At 35.7% G+C, this 15505-nt stretch overlaps 1 protein-coding gene across 7 annotated transcripts in view; it reads left to right on the top strand.

The window, feature by feature from the left end:
• FSIP1 (fibrous sheath interacting protein 1) overlaps positions 1-15505 on the top strand; it is a 174699-nt gene that overhangs the window by 24793 nt on the left and 134401 nt on the right. For 5 of the 7 annotated variants that reach the window (XM_045524383.2, XM_045524386.2, XM_045524382.2 and 2 more), the window contains 3 exons: positions 11066-11167; positions 13164-13288; positions 14750-14860. In XM_045524383.2, coding sequence (XP_045380339.1) covers positions 11066-11167; positions 13164-13288; positions 14750-14860 — 338 coding nt within the window. The remainder of the gene's footprint in view (positions 1-11065; positions 11168-13163; positions 13289-14749; positions 14861-15505) is intronic. The other 2 variants (XM_010965126.3, XM_045524388.2) reach the window with 1 other exon arrangement.

Genomic DNA, 15505 nt, shown 5'->3' with positions numbered 1-15505 from the left:
AACACAAAATACATCCTAGTGCTCTTCTAACATCACAAATAACCAACAGCAAAAAAAAAAGATACTTGCTTTTTAAAAGTTAGTTTTATGTATAGATACTAAACACAAATGAGGCCTTGACTCCAAGAGGAAGATAAAAACTACATTAAATGGATTTTTACCCATTTGGACTTAATAAACCAGAGATAACCTCAAGTACTGAGGTTTTGAAGTAGACAGTATTACACTTGCTAGAGATCTCAGAAATATTTAAGAAGCCTGTCCCACCTCATTTTCGAGGGATCTCTTTAAAGTTTTTCTAGAGAATTGTTATGAATTCAAACCTCTTTACCATTCCAGAGGTTTCCCCATAGTTTTTTTAGCATTTATCTGATGGACAGAGATAAGGTTCAGTACAGCTAGTGATAGGGTTGTTTGTTATCATTGTTTAGATAGAGCTGCTTCTTTTTTGCCTTTGTCACATTTACCTCTTATGCTTCCAGCTCCAAATTTTTAAGTGCATGTAAGCACAAAACAGTGGCCTTTTAATCAAATAGGCTTCTCAAAATTTGCAAATACCTCTCTCAAAGTGCTTTTCTGTGAAATTCATGTAAATGTTACTTCTGCTCTTGGATGTTAAGATTTAATATTCCAAGAGAATTTGGTAGTCTCTTTCTGCTCTGATTTGCCGAGGACTGAGGGTAAAAAAATCACATAACTGCTAACTGGCTGAAGATTTTTGGTTTTTAACCTCTGTTGGATTCTCAGTATTGCTTAGCAATTTCTCTTAAGTCTCCAAAGTAAGTCTTCTGAATTGTTACCCTGTGTTTAACCTCCTATCTTCTTCTGCTGGTCCTTGGCCCTGGCAGTCTCAATGTCTGGAGAAAATGGACCAGCTGGGTGGGAATCCCTTCCACATTCTTGCTGTCTCTCCACTGCACTGGCTGTGCACCTCTACCCCCTTCCCTCTTCCTTTAGCTGGAGAGTGGGTGCTCTCCTTCTCCAAAGCCAAAGTCAATAATGTCCCGTCCCCTTCACTCTGCCCGTGGCTCCTGATCTGACAGTTACTCTGTCTCTTACTTGGAGCTTCAATCTCTCTTCTGGCTCCTTCCCTTCAGTTTACCAAGCTTGGACCTTCTGACCCTAAAACAGAATCAAAGAGCCATCAAACCAACCAAACATACAAGTAAGACCTCCTCCCTTGATTCTTCAGCCTACTCCCAACCAAACAGGTACCACTCAGTATCCTTCCTCTCCTTAAAGGCCAGACTTCTTGAAAGAATAGTCCACACCTACTGGCGCTACCTGCTCAACCTGCCTTTACTTCGTCACTGCATTTTCTCCTATGACACTACAGAAACTATTTCATCAGTGGTCCTCCTAAATTCTAAATCTAGTGATGTACTCCCAGTTTTTATCCCATTTGATGTCTCTGTAACATCTGACATGGTTGACCACTTAGAATAGTACTGGTTTTACTAAATTCATTATTCCCTGCTGGTTCTTCTCTCCCCCTCCTTACATCTCATTGGTTTTTTTTTTCTTTTAATTTTTTTCTTTTCTTTTTTATTTGGAAGGGGGTAATCCAGTTTATTTATTTATTATATTATATTTTAATTTTTTTAATGGAGGTACTGGTGATTGAACCTAGGACCTCATGCATGGTAAGCATATACTGTACCACTGAGCTATACCCTCCCCTCCTACTTCTCATTGTTGAAACCTATTCTTTTGTATGTTTTCCTCTCTCTTGGTTAATGGTTTCATCATCCATCCAGTCTTTGTGGTGGCTGATTGTCTGTATCTACTTGACTGGATCACAAGATGCCCAGATGTCTGGTTAAACATTATTTCTGAGTGTATCTGTGAGGGTATTTCTGGAAGAGACTAGCATTTGAATTGGTAAACTGAGTGGAGGGCATTACCCTCCCAAATGTGAGTGGGTATCATCCAATTCATTGGAAGCTTGAATAGAACTAAAAGATACAGGAAGGGAGGATTTGCCCTATCTCTGCCTGACTATTTGAACTGGGACATGGATCTCCTCTGGCCCTCAGTGATAATTATCTTATTTATTCTAATTTTCTTTAGCTGTTTGCTTTGAGTCTTGTTAGTTTATGATCACCTGGATATAGTCTTAATTTTTGTGTCCTTTTCAATAATTATTCCTATTCTGAGAACTTTATAAGGATTTAGTATTGAAATTTATTCAGTGTGTTTCAGTATCTATTCACATTATCATAAAGTTTTTTCTTCTTGACAAACTTACTGAATGTTTCAAAATTAAAGATTTAAATACTAAATTAGTCTTTTATTCCTGAATCAGTATTTCTTGGTTATGGAGGCTTCTTATTCTAATTCAGTACCAGATTTTAATGGCTGCATTTATTCAGAATTTTTGCATCTATATTTATAAGTGAGATTAGCTGTGTGTGTGTGTGTGTGTGTGTGTGCGTGTGCGTGTGTGTGTGTGTATATTATTGTGTGGTAGGTAGGGGTGAGGTTGGTTGTGTTCTATGTATATGCTTTGTCAGGGTATGTTAACTATAAAATGAATGGGGGTTGGCTGTCCATTTATTTCTATGCTTTGAAACAGTTTATATAACATGGGGATTATCTGTTCCCTAAAAATTTGAAAGATTCCACTGGAAAAACCATCTGGTTCAAGTAATTTCTTGGAGGCGATTCTCTGACTCTTTTCTCAACTTCTTTCATATATACTATTGTATTTCAGTTTACTAGTCTTCTGGAGTCAATTTTGGCAGTACATCCATGTCACTGAGATTTTAAAGTATCCATTTCACCGAGTTTTAAAATTTTACTAATAACATTTCATATAGTGTTTAATGATAATTCTCCTTTTTAGTGTTTATATGTCTCATTTCTTATTTCTAATTTTGTTCCTGTCTTCCTCTTTCTTTTTAATCTAGAAGTTTTTTTTAAGTTAATATTTAATTTTAGCACAGTTTTAGATTTGCATAAGAATTATGAAAGTAGTACTGAGATTTTCCAAATATCTGCAAACAGTATCCCTTAAGATTAATGTGGTACGTTTGTTATAATTAATGGACCAATATTGATACATTATTATTAACTAAAGTCCATACTTTATCATCCAGACTTTTAGTTTTTACTTAATGTCCTTTTTCTGTTTCAGGATCCAATCCAGGATACTGCATTACATTTAGTCCTCATATCTCCTTAAGCTACTCCTGGCTATGCACTTTGTCAGACTTCCCTTGTTTTTGATGACCTTAGCAGTTTTGAGGAGTACTGGTCAGGTATTTTGCAGGATTTCCAGCAATTGTGATTTATGTCATTTTTCATATGATTAGACATGGGTTGTATGTTCTTGGAACCACAGAGTTAAAGTGCCATTTCCATTATATCACATCATACTATCAAGAAAACTTACCACTGTTAATGATGATCTGATCATTTGGCTGAGGAAGTATTTGCCAGGTTTCTCCACTGTGATTTTTCTCTTGTTTCCCCTTTTCCATACTGTCTTCTTTGGAGGAAGTTACTATGTGCAGCCTATACTTAAGGATTTAGGAGTTATGCGTCACTTCCTTGAAGGTAGAGTATTTACATTAATTATTTTGAATTCTGCATGAGAGATTCATCTGTTCTCCCCATTTTAACTTATTCAATCATTTATTTATATCCATAAAGACTCATGGATATTTATCTTACACTTTGGATTATAATCCAGTGCCACTTTATTTTATTTCTCAAATTTTTCCAGCTTTGCCATTGGGAACTCTTTCAGTTTCCCCCTGTGCCCCTTTGATATACATCCATCATTGTAAGTTTTGTTCTGTTTCTGTTGTGAGCACTTCCTAACTTTCTGGCACTACAAGATGCTTCAGACTCATCTTCTGTATTTCCTACCTGAGTCCTAGAATCAGCCACTTCTCTTCAAGGAGCCCTGGTTCCTCTTACTGGAGAGTGATATTAGAAAGCAGATCTGAATAGTGGGTGTGCTTGTGCTTGTTGCTGTTGGAGAGTTGATTCTTGGCCCCCTGAGAAAGGAAGTATTTGTGTGTATGCTAACCAGTTGTCTATACACATATCTATAAATATTTCTGTGTGTAACCATCTGTGACTATAATAAGCTAAACATAGGTTAACACTGACTTTATCACCAGATGGATCATTATAACCTTTTCATCTGGCTTATCTGTAACCTCCATTCTAGCAGTGAAAAACCTACCTCTCATTATTGGCCATCCATTTACTTAATTGTTCAATTCTACTATCCATATGTAGTGATATCAGAATTGTTGCCCTGTACCCCTCAAATACATAACTTAGTGAACTGGAGTACAATATTCATGTGCAGTTTCTGTTGCCTTTAGTCATATAGACTCTACTTGTTTCCAAAGTTACTTAAGGTGAGCATTTTTCCTCCACCCCCTTCAGTGAAATTTTTTCATACATTTATAAGACAGTTAGATTGTTTTGTCACATTCTGTGTTTTATCCTGAGAGTCTATGACATCCTGAATGATCTTCTGAAAACTTGCGTACATTAAAGTTCACTCTTTGTGTTGTGAAGTTAATAGGTTTCCCAAAATGCATAATGTGTAACCACCGTTGTGGTATCATACAGACTAGTTTTACCACCCTTACAGATCCCCTGTGTGAATTCCTGTTCAATCCTCTCTTCCTCCCCCAAACTCATCTTTTTACTGCCTCTATAGTTTTACCTTTTCCAAATGTTATATAATTGGAATCATCCATGTCTTTTTGAGACTTGATAGCTAATTTCTTTTTGTCACTAAATAACATTTCATTCTGAGGCTGTACTACTGTTTGTTTTTCCCTTTACCTATTGAAAGATACCTTGATTGCCTCCAGTTTTTGATATTATGAATAAAGCATCTTTAAACATTCATGTGTGGGTTTTTGTGTGGATATAAAATTTCCATTTTGGGATAGGTAAATATCTACGAGCAGGATTGCTGGATTGTATGGTAAGTATTTAACTTTGTGAGAAACTGCCTGTCTTCTAAATTGGCTGTACCATTTTGCATTCCGACCAGCAAAAATGAAAGTTTCTGTTGTTCTGCATCCTTGCCAGCAGTTGGTATTGTCAGTTTTTTGGATTTTAGCTGTTCACATAGATATATAGCAGTATCTTGTTTTAATTTGCATTTATATTTCCCTAATGACAAAAAACATTGAGTATCTTTTCAGGTGCTTATTTGCTATGTGTATATTTTCTTTAGTGACTTGTTTGTTCAGATCTTTTGCCTGTTTTGAAAATTGGATTTTTTTCTTATTGTTGAGTTTTAAGAGTTCTGAGTTCTTTGTATATTTTGTATATAAGTCCTTTATCAGATATGTGTTTTGCAAATATTTTCTCCCAGTCTGCGGCTTATCTTTTTGTTCTCTTAATATCTTTTGCAGAACAAAAGCTTTTAATTTTGATGAAGTTTAACTTATCTTTTTTTTCTTTCATGGATCATACTTGTGGTGTTGTACATAAAAACTCGTCATTAAACTGAAGCTCACATAGATTTTTCTCCTGTGTTTTCTTTTAGAAGTTGTATAATTTTTTAAATTTCATATATTTTATTTGAAAACATATTATAATTAAAAATTACATACACCAAGCCAGATTCTTCTAAGAAATGATGTAATGCTAGCTCTTCTGATTTCAAGGGCCAGGTGTCACTTTTCCACAGAAAGCATCTTTTAAATTGAAATATAGTCAGTTTACAATGTTGTGTTAATTTCTGGTATACAGCATAGTGATTCAGTTTTATATATATATATATATATATCCTTTTTTTTATTGAGTTATAGTCATTTTACAATGTTGTGTCAAATTCCAGTGTAGAGCACAATTTTTCAATTATACATGAACATACATATATTCATTGTCACATTTTTTTTTTCACTGTGAGCTACCACAAGATCTTGTATATATTTCCCTGTGCTATACAGTATAATCTTGTTTATCTATTCTATATATGCCTGTCAGTATCTACAAATTTTGGAATCCCAGTCTGTCCCTTCCCACCCCCCACCCGCTTGGCAACCACAAGCTTGTATTCTATGTCTATGAGTCTGTTTCTGTTTTGTATTTATGTTCATTTTTTAAAAAAATTCCACATATGAGTGATCTCATATGGTATTTTTCTTTCTGTTTCTGGCTTACTTCACTTAGAATGACATTCTCCAGGAACATCCATGTTGCTGCAAATGATGTTATGTTGTCGGTTTTTATGACTGAATAGTATTCCATTGTATAAATATACCACATCTTCTTTATCCAGTTATCTGTTGTTGGACATGTAGGCTCTTTCCATTTCTTGGCTATTGTAAATAGTGCTGCTATGAACATTGGGGTGCTGATGTCTTTTTGAAGTAGGGTTCCTTCTGGATATATGCCCAGGAGCGGGATTCCTGGGTCATATGGTAAGTCTATTCCTAGTCTTTTGAGGACTTTCCATCCTGTTTTCCACAGTGGCTGCACCAAACTGCATTCCCACCAGCAATGTAGAAGGGTTCCCTTTTCTCCACAGCCTCTCCAGCACTTATCACTTGTGGACTTTTGAATGATGGCGATTCTAACTGGTGTGAGGTGATACCTCATTGTAGTTTTGATTTGCATTTCTCTGATAATTAGTGATATAGAGCATTTTTTCATGTGCCTATTAATCATTTGTATTTCTTCCTCAGAGAATTGCTTGTTTAGGTCTTCTGCCCGTTTTTGGACTGGGTTGTTTCTTTCTTTCTTATTAAGTCGTATGAGCTGCTTATATATTCTGGAGATCAAGCCTTTGTCGGTTTTATTGTTGGCAAAAATTTTCTCCCATTCCATAGGTTGTTGTTTTGTTTTACTTATGGTTTCCTTTGCTGTTTAGGTGTACAATCCAGTGTGATTTAACTTTGTCAAAAGTAAAAGGTCTGTATCTAGGTTCTTTAAAAATTTTTTTTTGCTTTCGGTCATCCAGTTTTTCCAGCACCATTTGTTGAGCAGATTATCCTCTCTCTATTCAGTTGCCTTTCTTTTTTGTTAAAGATCAGTTGACTATATTTTTGTGGGTCTATTTCTGAATCCTCTGTTCTTTTCCAATGATCTATATATGGCTATTCTCTTGCCAATATTATGCTATCTTGACTACAATTAGTGTTTTATTTTTTAAAATTATACTTGAGGATTTTTCTTTTTATACCTTCATGAACCAGTTTTGAATTTCTTTGCTAATTCTAATGATTATCTTGATTATTTCTTTTCTTGAATGTGTTTTGTTATTGTTTTCTCTAGCTTCTTCACTTAAATTAGTTAAGCTCATTTTATTTTTTCTTAAAATATGTGTATTAGTCTGCTAGAGCTGCCATAAAAAAACCCCACAGACTTGGTGGCTTAAATAGCAGAGATTTATTTTCTTACAGTTTTTGAGGTTAGAAGTCCAAAGTCAAGGTACTAGAAAATTCAGGTTTTTTTGGTGGTCTCTCCTCCTGGCTTACAGACACCTCACTGTGTCCTCACATGACTTTTGCTCTGTGCCCAAGGGAAGAGGAGAAGGGGGTGGGGTGAAGACATCTCTGGTGTCTCTTCCTCTTCTTGTCAGGACACCAGTTCTAACAGATTAAAACCACACCTAATAAACTCACTTCACTTTAATTATCTCCTTAAAATATAGCCACATTGGGGGTAAGATCTTTTAACATATGAATTTTGAGGGGGTACCGTTCAATCTATAACAGTATGATAAAAGCATCATTGTTGTGAATTTGTTTCTGAATACAGATTTCTCTCTATATTGTGTTCTTTGTTATGTCATCATTCTCTGTAAGTTATTATTGTATGCTTAGTTCCTCACTGACCTAATAGTTAATTAGAAAATGCTAATGCCTTTCTCGTGTTCTCCAGAATTTTTTATAAGCTCTGTGTTTTGAAAGCTAAAATAGAAATTTATAATATTATGGTCATTATTTTGATATTTTGAATTTCTTGGAATTTTCTTTATAGTCTAATAGAGCAGTTCTCAGTGGCGAGGGTCATTTAGATTTGTGCATTTTTGGTTGGCAAAATGATGTGTGGTGGGAGAGGCCTTTTTATAGTTCACAGGGACAAATGAGAACTTCTGGATCTCCTCTTTGCCGCAGGCCGGCCATGGGGAATTGTGTGTCATGTTTCTGTGTGTGTGCACATGGGAGAGAGAGAGAAGCAGAGAGAAAGAGAAAGAGAGAGTGGATATTTCAGGCCCTGTCTCCCTATAAATAGGCTACACTGTCGTTGCTGCTTTGGAGCTGCTTTGTAGAAAATAAAATGAGCTTAACTAATTTACTTGAAGAAGCTAGAGAAAACAATAATAATTTGGAGTTGGAGAAAACAATAATAATTCCGGGTAGCTGTGGAGCTCTGTGTGTGGAGTGCCCGCCCAGTGGACCTGCGCAGTGAGGCCGAGTGCACTCTGCTCTGGGTTCCCCAGTGCCTTTGGTGATCTCTATCCATCTCCAGGATTTCACCTCCAAGGGGATGAGTGCCAGGGAGTAGCCTCACACATGTGCCACTTGTGTCTATTCTACACTCACCCCCTCTGATGCTCTTCTAGGTCCTTTCCATTGTCTGGGATGAGCTTTCTTCCCAGGTGGCAGGAAACAGCTTAATCATGTCCTGTAATCTTCCTTTTTCAAGACTTTTATTAAAAATGGTGCTCAGTCCTTCAAGCTCTGGCCCTTGATCTCCGAAGGAAGATTTTTTTTTTCTAGATAAATATTTGTAATGAGGAGAGGGATTTAAAATTTTTTCCTATTAACTTTTAATTTTATTGTAACTTCAGACTTAAAGTCTCAAGAAAAGTACAATGAATTCTCAAACTCTCTTTACCCGAATTCTCCAAGTGTTAACATTTTACCACATCCTCTGTCTTCCTGTCCACACAAGGACACACATACACACACACTGGGAAAATAACATTGATACAATACTATTATCCAATCTACAGGCTTTATTGATATTTTGCCCATTGTCCTACTAAAATCCTCTATAGCAAAAGAAAATCCAAGATCATGCATTACATTTAATTGTCACATCTTTCTAATCATTCTTTGTGTTTTATGACATTGGCATTTTTGAAACTATAGGCCTGTTATTTCGTAGACTGTTGCCTAGTTTGGGACTTGTTTTTGTTTCCGCATGATTGGGTTCAGGTTATGCATTTTTGGCAGAAATCCCATAGAAGTGGTACTGTGTACTACTCAATGAAGCACATCAGGAAGCGCGTGATGTCGATTGTTCCATTACTGGTGATGTTAACTTTGATCATTTGGTTAAGGTGGTGTCTTCCATGTTTCTCCACTGTAAAGTTGCTAGTTTCCTTTTTTAACCGAATAAGTTATCTTGTGGTGGGGATACTCTGAGGATATTATCCTGTTATTTTTGCAAACTTTCACCCATGAGTTTTGTCATCCATTGATGATTCCTATCTGAATCAATTATTTATTATGATGGTTACCAAATGGTTATTTTCTAGTTCTGTCATTTCTACTACGTTAATTTTTTTTTTTCGTTTTTTTTTACTGTAGGAGAGTTTTCTAAGGGAGGATTTTTGGAATTCAGAAAATGCCTTTCTTTTTCTCAAGGAATTAAGCACCTGCAATTGAATGCCTGCCTTTCAAAACTGTTGTCTTGTAAACTCAAAGCTGAGCTATGAGGCCTTTGTTCTAGGCTGTACCCATCTTCTGTCTGAGGCAATGAATACCCGAGAGACTATGGGTGAAGAGCCACAGGGTCACAAGAAACATTTCAGCCCAGGAAAAGCCCATAAGTTTAAAAGCTTCAGTATCAACTTGCTATAGTAGTTTTTGGTATTGCAGATTTTCATATTTTTGTGCCTTTTTAGGTGCTCTAGTATAAAATTGAGTGAAACTGCTATTAAAAAAGAATTACGGCTTGAAAAATAAATATATTACCACTTTGAGTATATGATGTAACTTAAACCAATAATAGAATGTTAACAAATTGCTGGCTTACAGAGCCCGCTTTAATGAATACTGAAGAACATTAATAATAGTAATTGTAAAAAATTAAAGTTTGAAAGGAATTTTAAACCTTATTGTATTTTGAGTAGGTTACCCCTTTCTCTGCAAGGCTTAACACCACTAATTTGCTAGATTAACTCATTAGAGATTATACAAGGATTAAAGTTGTAATGTCAGTCTTGATGATGCTACATTATTATGAATTCCAAATTAGGGAATTGGAATTGATGAATTTGTTTTTACTATCAGAACTTGTATGTTTTGAACTTGGTGATGTTTGTGTGTTAAGCTAAATGTATCTTCTGCCTGCTTCCTTGGCCTGTATCATCTCAGAGTGGATGAGGTGGTGAATCCTGTAATATCTTCAAGACTTTTCATGTTTTCTTAAGCAAAAACATTCTGTGCCACAACCTGGCAGATTCTCTCATGTTAAGGCATAGAGAGAGACTTTAAAAAGGGATATTTATTTATGTCAGCAGTTTCTTGTAAATATACAGTGTCTAAAATCAGTTAATAGGAAAATAAGACAAATTACATTAAATGAAAAGAGTTGAAAAACACAATTTTCCAATTTCTTTATGGGTATTAGCCCAAGAGAATAAATCACAAAAGAAGAAAGCTAACTCCTATGTGTCTCCCCAGTGTTTTTTTTCAAACACATTCTTTTATGGTAATGACTGACCATATATCTGAATTCTTTACCTTGGGGATCTAAAATAAGAAAATAAAAACACAGTTACTCACTATGCACATTCTCTGTATTATGAGTGTTGGAATTTGGAAACATTACCTCTAGAGAGTTAACGTGATATTTTAGCACACCCTGTGTATCCTCTTTGCACAGAAGTTCTAGGAAAATGCTATTGACTATCTTGATTTTTCTGTTTGTTTCAGTGGCTCGTGGGTACAAAGATGATTATCATTTCTACCTGAAAGTGACATTTTCTTAAGAAACATGTTTGTAGAGGGAATTGAATATTGAAAAGAATATTAGACCTTATCTTTTTTAAAAAAACAATTGTTTATGTAAACAATTCCTTATTTACTCTGTGTGTATTGAACAAGTGATTTTTTAAAATCAATAGATCCTTCTTGCTATGAGCATGAAGATACTTTTTTCCCGGTGTTTCACACTCAAGTCCCTCCAGAAGAATATGAAAACCGTATACAGAATGTCAGTCAAGGTATGTGATTTTCCATGTCACAAGAAAATACTAGCTGTATACAGAAATGTTCACAGATGAAATGATTTAATTTGATTTGATTTTAGTGATGGGCAGCAGTAGGTGAGGGTCATTAGTTAATCATTATTTCTGCTTTTGGATGTTTGAAATTTTTAATAATAAAGAGTTAAAGAAAAGCTGACTGCAAGTAATGGAAACCTAGCTTAAGCAAAAAAGAAAATTGCTTCTTTGATTCCTAAGAGCATATCCTAAGGTTAGCCATTGAGAGGGGAGTTCAATTCCACAATCATAGAGAAGAGATCAACTGATCTTGGGTTAGTTGCCCACCCTTGGTTCTACCAACTCATCCAACTCAGCAAAAGTTGGGGTCACTATAGGAACATGGCAGTGTCTGCCATGGATCAGTGCCAGGAAGGAGAGAAGAAGACATTTCTAGTGAGAGAATTCTGACCAGACAATCTAATATTTTCTCCTATAATTTATTAAAAATATATTTTAAAGTAACTATTATAAATGTAGACAAGTATGCATTTAATTTGAATTATTTTAATGTTGTGTGGATTAAAAGACTATGAAACTTCAGCTGAATGAATAAACTTCGTATTTCAGCTTAAAAGTCTATATGCAACTTGGATTATGGGAAAAAGTTATAAATTTATACCTAAGGAGGCTGCTCACCAAAAAAGTAGCTCATACTTTAACTGTTGGTAGTTGATTTTAAAAAATTATGTTGCTGATTAAAGAATAGAACCCCAATTACAAAGCACAGGTTTATTTGCCTTGAAATGTATAACTTAAACTTTGAGTAAAACCTTTTTTACTCATTAATTTTTGTCTGAAAAGAATTTAAATCCAGAGATCTCACCCTTTTCCTTGTTCTTTCCAGCTAGTGTTGTCAAAATTTATTCTTGAATTATTAAATTTGTATGAAATCCTTGATAGCTAGCTATAAATGCACCATTTGACTTAATCCTTTTTATTGAAATAACTTCTCTTATAAAACAGAGATAACTTTTAAGTAAGCCTTGTCTGGATTGAGCAACTGGCTAGTGTTTTTTCCTTTGGACTTTAATATGGCAGTTTATCCTGTTTTGTAAGGTAGACTCCATTTGTTGTTTAAGAAGACTCTTCTTTATGCATATTTTTAGAGCTTTAATGAAGGATTCATATGATCTTTTTTAAAAAAACGCTTTAAATGTGACTACAGTGAAAACAAGACATTTAATAAAGGAAATAAAGAGTTCGCAAGTTATTTTTTGTTTTGTTTCGGGGGGAAGATTTATTTACTTATTTATAAATGGAGGTATTGGGGATTGAACCCAGGACCTCGTGCATACTAGACATGTACTCTACCACTGAACTATACTCTCCCCATCTCCTAAATATTTTTCTTACTCTTGTCTTGTGTGCTCAGGGTCTGAACAGCTCAGAGGTTGACTTAAACCTCTTCAAAGGCTGAGAAAAACTGACAAGCTGAGATTTAGGGGTTTGGCAGATAGGATGTGGAACATTCAGGACACTTATGCCCAGACCTTGCTTAAAAGACAGGTTTGAACAAAAAATTTATTGTTCCAAGAAGGTGATAGCAAATTAATAGAATAGCAGGAAATGACTCTAGTCCTTAGGGAAAGTTTTATTTCATATGATGACTAAAATAAAATATACTTTAAAATTCTCATAATATCAGAGATTTCTCCTTCACTTGTATCACTTGAAGTTCTTTTCATGTTTCCCATGATTCCAAAGGAATCAATAGGAAGAAGTATGATACGTGAGTGTGAATAAGAAAAGGAGTTTTATGAGGACTTCATTGCAAATTATGATACACATTTATTTTTTGGGGAATAAATCTTTGTATTAAGTTTCTGAATCTGGGATTTAGAAGTTTTTCTATGCCATATTGTATTTCTTATATATTTTAATATATGCTTAAGGTAAATTTTTAGCTTAAGGGGCAAGTATAATTATGAAAAATTTTGACCTTTTTTAACATTAGATTTTACCTATGATGTGGAAAGAAATGAGTCATTGATCAAAGCAGAAAAGAAACCTGTCTCAAACACAGAAAAGACTGAGCTCAGGGGTAAACACAGCCAGGATTTTATTAAGCGAAACATTGAGGTATGTACTTAGAAATTTAGACGCCAGAATGTGGGACTAAATGAGTTGCAAAAATGGAAATAGTTGTGTTCATTGTCTTTAAGTATTTTTTTGACCATGACACGTGTAAGTTGAAACAGTGTATTTAACTGAAATAAAAATTTCATAAACCAGTACTTAACTTCACTATTTTCTATTCCATCCTATGTTATTCTGTCTCATCCCACCCCTTTAAAAAATCTAGCTGCAACTTAATATGTTTATTTCATTACCCAGAAATGAATCTAGTTTCTGCAGTTTGAAAAACATTTATTTAGATAATAGTTTTGGACAATGTTTCCCAGATTTTAAATTGCATATTAGTAAAATTGGCTTTTTAAAGTAATGAGACTGATTTTATAGCTGGTGCATTTAGAAATTTGAGTGGAAAATGAAGAGGCCAACTGGTTGTCTGCCTGCTCCCCGGGGCCCCTACTCCAGCTGAGCTTCCTGGCAGGCTGTCACTTGTCTCTTCCTTTGATTAGCTCCCTGGTTTAGGGGCTCCACCTTGGTCCTGCAGCCTGATTTAGTTTGTCCTTAAGGCAGGCTCAAACTAGGCACAAGGCACAAGGAGATCCTGTATTAGATCAGAATGCAAATTAATTAATTTATAGCAAGAAATGTAAGGGTTGTGGACTGAGGGCTCATGAAAAATTGCTCCAGCAATTGTCACTAGAAAACTGTGTTGGTGAGTGTCAAGTGTTAGCAAGGGGAGAGAGTTAAGTAATTCTTCATAGTTCAAGCCTGATGCTTTTTCCACAATTAGCACGTCATTTCCAGGCAAACTGGATTCATGGGTCCACCTGCTGCTGCTGGGACTGGCCTCTGGGACACTTGATTTTTTCTGTACTCCATGTTTGTATGATCTGAAGGAAAGCTTCTCCAACTTGATCTGTCTGTTTGCACTGGCTCATTGGATGTTGATTCAGGATTTAATTTTCTAAGAACAGTTGTGCTTTCTCGTATCTAAGTTTTTGCTGACACAGACAGCAGCTCCCTCATAGAATTCCCTTTTCCCTTTAACAGTAGTAACTGAATCTTTATTTAAACTCTTGACGAGATATTCTTGAAATTTAAAAACAGTATCATTTAGTAGATATAGGCTACATAGAACGTGGTAAGATTCCTTCCAAATGTTTTAACAAACATGTTTTTGCATTGATATATATTATTTAAAGAGAGGTTTGCAAACTGCCCATGTTTTATTGTTTTATTTTATTTCTAAATAAAATGTTTGTTGATATAATTGGATATCTATGCTTGAAGAATGGATCTCAACCAAAAATTAGGCATGAAGTAGAATTACTTAGCAAGTGAAAATGCCTAATCTCACAAATTTTACCTTGGTGTATCTGAACTGTAGAAGCCTCAGGTTCCATTTTTATTTTCCTGAACTATGAAGTGCTTTGAGTATTTAATATTTTCCATTAATACATTCTATAGTTGGCCAAGAATTCAGGAAAACCAGTGGTTATGATTGACAGAGAGAAGAAAAGACTGGTTGAACTTTTGAAGGATTTGGATGATAGAGATTCGGGGCTGTCCAGTTCTGAGGTAAGTAGACTCTGATAGTGAGTGCTACACTTCTCAACAATAACTTCTGCCTGTGTTGTGATGGGCTCAGTTATTGATGACATATAAATGTGTTTCTCTGTATCCTTTTATTTTGAACATTTCTTATTATCCCTAAACTGGCTCCACGAAATTTCAGTGTAGTCTTCAGTAATCCTGAAGAACACCATCCTGCTCCTGCCCAGATAACCTTGAGCATCCAGTTTCCTGAAGAGTCTTTCCACAAAGGAATGCATTCTCCTATTATGTTCTTTGAAGCCCTTAGCCCTGTCATCTAGTTTTCATTCTCCTAAGTTTAATAGAAATGGTGTAGTGAATGCAGTCGGCCCCCTGCCCAGATCCCTTTTACTTGGCTTGTCTGTGCATCCACCCCCATGCCCTATGCCAAGGGTACACAGCTCCTCCTTCCCTGGAGAATTGCCCTGGGCTGAATGGGAGCTGACCAGCCCAGGACAGCAGCCCCTCCCCACCCCTGCTCCCTGACCTCAAGATGGGATTAGCTGTGTGGTGCAGTTTGTCCTCCAGAGCTTCCCCAGGGGTCAGCAGATCTTCCACTGAGACCACATCCTCGCCTGGCTTTGTTCCCTTGTCCTGGCCTGCTTCCCTCACCCTCTAACCCTGAAAGGA

This window comes from Camelus bactrianus, chromosome 6, assembly GCF_048773025.1.
Source record: "Camelus bactrianus isolate YW-2024 breed Bactrian camel chromosome 6, ASM4877302v1, whole genome shotgun sequence".
NCBI lineage: Eukaryota > Metazoa > Chordata > Mammalia > Artiodactyla > Camelidae > Camelus > Camelus bactrianus.
The sequence above is the reverse complement of the archived record's forward strand: the minus strand, read 5'-3'. Positions and strand labels throughout refer to the sequence as shown.